General features: G+C 46.8%; 1 protein-coding gene across 1 annotated transcript in view; it reads left to right on the forward strand.

Moving 5' to 3' along the window:
• tenm3 (teneurin transmembrane protein 3) overlaps positions 1-1,964 on the forward strand; it is a gene marked incomplete at both ends in the record, with an annotated part of 87,157 nt that extends 85,193 nt beyond the window's left edge. The window contains 3 exons of the mRNA XM_084466045.1: positions 112-173; positions 1,690-1,766; positions 1,871-1,964. Coding sequence (XP_084322171.1) covers positions 112-173; positions 1,690-1,766; positions 1,871-1,964 — 233 coding nt within the window. The remainder of the gene's footprint in view (positions 1-111; positions 174-1,689; positions 1,767-1,870) is intronic.
• Between the last annotated feature and the right edge of the window lie 3,002 nt (positions 1,965-4,966).

A 4,966-nucleotide genomic window follows, 5' to 3' on the forward strand; every position in this document is an offset into this window, starting at 1 on the left:
TTTTTCAAAGAATTTCGCCATAAAGATCTGTTGTCTATATTACGATTGGTCAATCGGTTTGATGGAAGTAACCCCGATTCTCTCCTCTCCCCGAGGGCCTTTAAGATTCAGGTCATGTCGGCTGCATTGTAAACAATCAAGGTTCCTTTGCCACGTGCCGCGAGGAGCAAACTGTGGGCGCTGCGCTGGGACCAGTTCAACTATACTTTGTGGATGGATGTATTCTCGGGCCGAGTGGCTTTCCGCTGGTCCTGTAACATAAACGCACCAGTAGAGTGGTGGGATCACATTAGCTCATGGGTGGCTATGTGCAAAATGTGTAGACCATGTGCATTTCTTGGCCTGATAATGTGTAGAGGTAGTAGTCTTGCTTGCCATAGAAACATGTTGTCATGGTAACAGAGCTTTTGGGAAGAATTGCTGCAAGGAGTTAACAATCGTTGCCTCTTTTAGTTCTTCGCTGGTTTCTTGCAAATTCAAAGCGTATTTTGCCATCAGTGACTTTTACAGAAGTGGTAATGGCTCAGAAGCATACTTGGATGTTTTTCCTCATTGAGCGTGGGGTCTCTGTTCGCTAGAGGTTTTTGTTTGTTATTGTGTATGTGTGTGTGTACAAGGAAGTGACCGAATATTAATGCATTTCAAAGCTAAACTAGGAAATTGAGTAATAATGGAGTTGAAGTGTATGAAGGTGTTAAATGATACATTTTTTTAAGTTGAAAATAATTCACTTATCCGTACATCATTATTAGTCTCAGAGAAAGTAATTCATGTACAGTGTTTCTACGTTAAAAATAAACTTTAAAATACCGTGAGGTTTACAAAGTGTTGTTTTCTGTCTACTAATGGCCAAATCATATTACATCCAATATAAACCCAATCACCCTCCAGTGCCCATTTTGCCACTTCTATAACAGAGTGGGCCAGGGGTTTTGAATAAAAACACCGTCCCGATTATGTAATAGATATTGTGATAATAAGTAATTGTGTTTCTCAAGGAATTCAAAGTGCTTAAGATAGTGTTTGGGGGATAGTTATCACCTCGTTCAGAAGCATGTCTAACACCCACTGGGGTGAGGCATGGCTGACAATTGGTACCAAAACATTCAGTGCACTCTGGCTATCAGGGTGGGGAGGTGAGGAGTGAACCGGTCTGACTGAGGACCGGAGATGAAGGCCCACAGCCACCAGTACCATGAGATCTTTAGTGGCCACAGAGGGATGCGCCCCCCCTACTGGTTCTCAACCCCCTCCGCCTCCATCTGACAGACCAGGCTAGCCCTGCTTAGCTTCCAAAGGAACCAGCGATGCTAAGACAAACTGTTGCTAATATTGCAGTAGAAAGCTTGAGAGGAACTGCCAGGAAGGATGGGGGAGAAATGAGAGCTGCACCAGCCCCAGAGGTTGTTATTCCTGCCAAAGGTCAAGAAAGTACTGATTCAACGCTCTGGCTACTTACAATGTGATATCTCAGTTTCAGATTTGTAATACATTGGCAACATTACAAACTGTTACTTGTCATGTTACTTGTCATGATGCCATGTGCGTACATGAGTGTTGAAAGGGACCACTTTGGGTTAGGGTTAGGGTTACTTTTCTTGGCCATCTTCTCCCCAGTCAATTCACTCTCCATGGTTCTTCACCTAAATATTTGGTCCTCCCGCATTTATGCTTTGCGTGGGTCCACAGCGGCTGAACGGGTGCAGTGTCCTGCAGTCTGAGCACAGGCCCACCAGCTCCACTGGCGTGGTGTGGGTTTCCTCCTGGTGAGTCGCTCTGGGAAGATTGTCATTTTAGATATTATTATATAATATCATTAGAGATCCACATTTCTGCCCATAGGACCGCAGTTCTCTGTTGTTTCCTGTAGGTGTCGACGTGTGTGCGAGAGGAGGGCTGGGCTGGGACTCGGGGGGGTCCTTCACCTCCAGAGGGAGAGGCTTCACTGGAGGCCGTCCACCTAGCATAATCATCTGATTCATGGTTATGAGGCTTCTTTGCGCCATGTCCAACCCTCTGTCGGTCGTGGTTTTGGGAGGGTTGATGAATGAATGCAGTTGAATAATAATCTGTGGAAATTGTACTTGGAATTCATTATTTATTTAAAAAAAGCAATTCATAGCTCGCAGGTGTTTACTCCAAAGGTTAGAACAGCTGAACCAAAAACGTGAGTCAATTATTTATGGCCACCAGATTCGGATTGCTACGCTGTATCCGAATGCTTTCTCCTCAAACTCATTCCGCCGCAGCCTGCCGTTCCACAACAAGGCTCTGCCCATCAATGCAACACATTTAGATCTTAACCACTGAAAAGCAATAGAAAGCCTAAGAGACAATGTAAACAAAAGACCAGACTGCGCAAAATCAAATCATACACTACATTAGGCCAGTGCTGCTGTAGCAATGACAAAGTGCCGCCGAGGGGGGAGAGTGAGGGGAGAGTGAGGGGAGAGAGAGGGAGAGTGAGGGGAGAGAGAGGGAGAGAGAGGGAGAGTGAGGGGAGAGAGAGGGGAGAGAGAGGGAGAGTGAGGGGAGAGAGAGGGAGAGTGAGGGGAGAGAGAGGGAGGGGGGAGAGAGAGAGGGAGAGTGAGGGTGAGAGAGAGGGGAGAGAGAGGGAGAGAGGGGGAGAGGGGGGAGAGAGAGGGAGAGTGGGGGGAGAGAGAGAGGGAGAGTGAGGGGAGAGAGAGGGAGAGAGAGGGAGAGTGGGGGGAGAGAGAGGGAGAGTGAGGGGAGAGAGAGGGAGGGGGGAGAGAGGAGAGGAGAGAGAGGGAGAGTGGGGGGAGAGAGGGAGGAGGGGGGAGAGTGAGGGGAGAGAGAGGGAGAGTGAGGGGAGAGAGAGGGAGAGTGAGGGGAGAGAGAGGGAGAGAGAGGGAGAGTGAGGGGAGAGAGAGGGAGAGTGAGGGGAGAGAGAGGGAGAGAGAGGGAGAGAGAGGGAGAGTGAGGGGAGAGAGGGGAGAGAGAGGGAGAGAGAGGGAGAGTGAGGGGAGAGAGAGGGAGAGTGAGGGGAGAGAGAGGGAGAGGGGGGAGAGAGAGAGGGAGAGTGAGGGAGAGAGAGAGGGAGAGTGGGGGAGAGAGAGGGAGAGATAGGGAGAGAGGGGTGAGAGAGAGGGAGAGTGGGGGGGGAGAGAGAGAGGAGAGTGGGGGGAGAGTGAGGGGAGAGAGAGGGGAGAGAGAGGGAGAGTGAGGGGAGAGAGGGGAGAGAGAGGGAGAGAGAGGGAGAGTGGGGGGAGAGAGAGGGAGAGTGGGGGGAGAGAGAGGGAGAGTGGAAATGGAGGATGGGAGGGTATAAAGAGCATGTGGAGACCAGAGACGGTCAGATGCACCCTGGAGCCAGGTCAGTTGACATTAACCTAAATGTCAGTTACTCTCATGTGACTTAAGTTGATCCAAATGTAAGAGAAAATACAAATAAATAGAAAATATATAGTTGGTCTCTTTGTCCCACATGCACAACGCATCAAACCGAGGCTGGCGTTGTCTCCACTAAGGCAAGCCGAGGATGTTTCTGGGCTCCGGTCAAATGGATGTTTAAATATTCTTTAGAGAAGCTCAATTTTTGGCAATTTTATAATGATGATTCGGCTTGATAGAGATTGCATAAACACACGTTTTCATGGAAAGGGTATCTTCAACCGCCTTCCTGAAGTTTGACTTATCTGTCTTACTCCCCTGTGACTCTTTTTAAAGCCAGATTGTTCTGCCTCCAGCTGATTAAAGTGATCAAAGAGAGTGGTGGCGATGGCACCTGCAACAGAGCAGGGTTGTTTTTCATTTGTCATTTTAGAAGGGGCACATTCAACACAGGAACTCATTATTGAATGCTGCCTACAGCATGCCTACCGTGGACAGGGAAGAGATGTTTGAACAGATGTTTATATCACTCGTTCCACCAACTCTTACCTTAGATTGTCTCTCTATGATATTGAGCTGATAAGCTTGTATGCTGTGTGTCAAAATGAAGCGCAAGACACACAGTGTTATGAACCATGATCATATCTGTTATGTGGAGTTTGTGTTTGTGACCATTTGTTTGTTTGCTTGTCTGTTTTGCCGTGTGCTACTGTTGTGGATAAAACCCACAATCTAAAATACGAGAGGCCGAGAAGGACTAGGTTTGAATGTTCAAGGCTTTATTACAACGTGGAGTAGCAACAAAACCTGAGTTTGGTTTGCAAAGAACTCCGGAGTGGCTCCAGAGCTCCGGGTGGTACCCCAAACTGTGGCCTCCCCTAAGATGTCCTTGGCCAATCACAATGCTCTAAACTACGGGCCCGTTAACATTTATCTTCCCGCCCCCGGTGCCCAAAAATACATTCAAATAAAGAATTATATAGAAAAGGGCTACATATTAAACACTGTAGTTACATGAAGTTACAGCACACATTACAGTTATATGAAGTGAGGTCTTTGATTAAAATCCATTCATCGCCTTGTCTATTAACCAGATCCCAAACCGACATGACTTACCACATGTGTTTAAGAGATGAGAAAGTAAAAACCTGTAAAACCAATATTCATTTAAACAGTAAAACATGCATTGAAATAGTCAACAATGCCACTATATTTGTTTGCATATACAGTCATAATCATGAAGCTGGTAGTGTCTGGCTTTAACAGGAGTATGGACTGGTATGGACTGGTCGACTCCAACTTCTGAGTGGAGTCAACCAGTCCACACTCCCAGAACAAGCATTCAGAAAACATAACTGGCTGTTCATGTTTCGTCACCCTCTTAAAGTAATGGCCTAAGTCATATTTTCAAGTTGTTCAGAAAATAGAAAAAACTGAACCATATATAAGAGTATATTATACTCTAACAACTTGAAAATATGACTTAGGCCATTACTTCAAGGGTGCTTTAAGGGTGAGGGTTTGATTGTTTGGATGTGTGATCAGAGATGAGTATTGCGGGTCGCCCCGGTGGCTCTCCTGGTAGAGAGGTACCTTTATGGCTCAGTCCTCCTGA

The sequence above is a fragment of the Micromesistius poutassou genome, assembly GCF_964030765.1.
Source record: "Micromesistius poutassou genome assembly, chromosome: 3".
Lineage (NCBI taxonomy): Eukaryota > Metazoa > Chordata > Actinopteri > Gadiformes > Gadidae > Micromesistius > Micromesistius poutassou.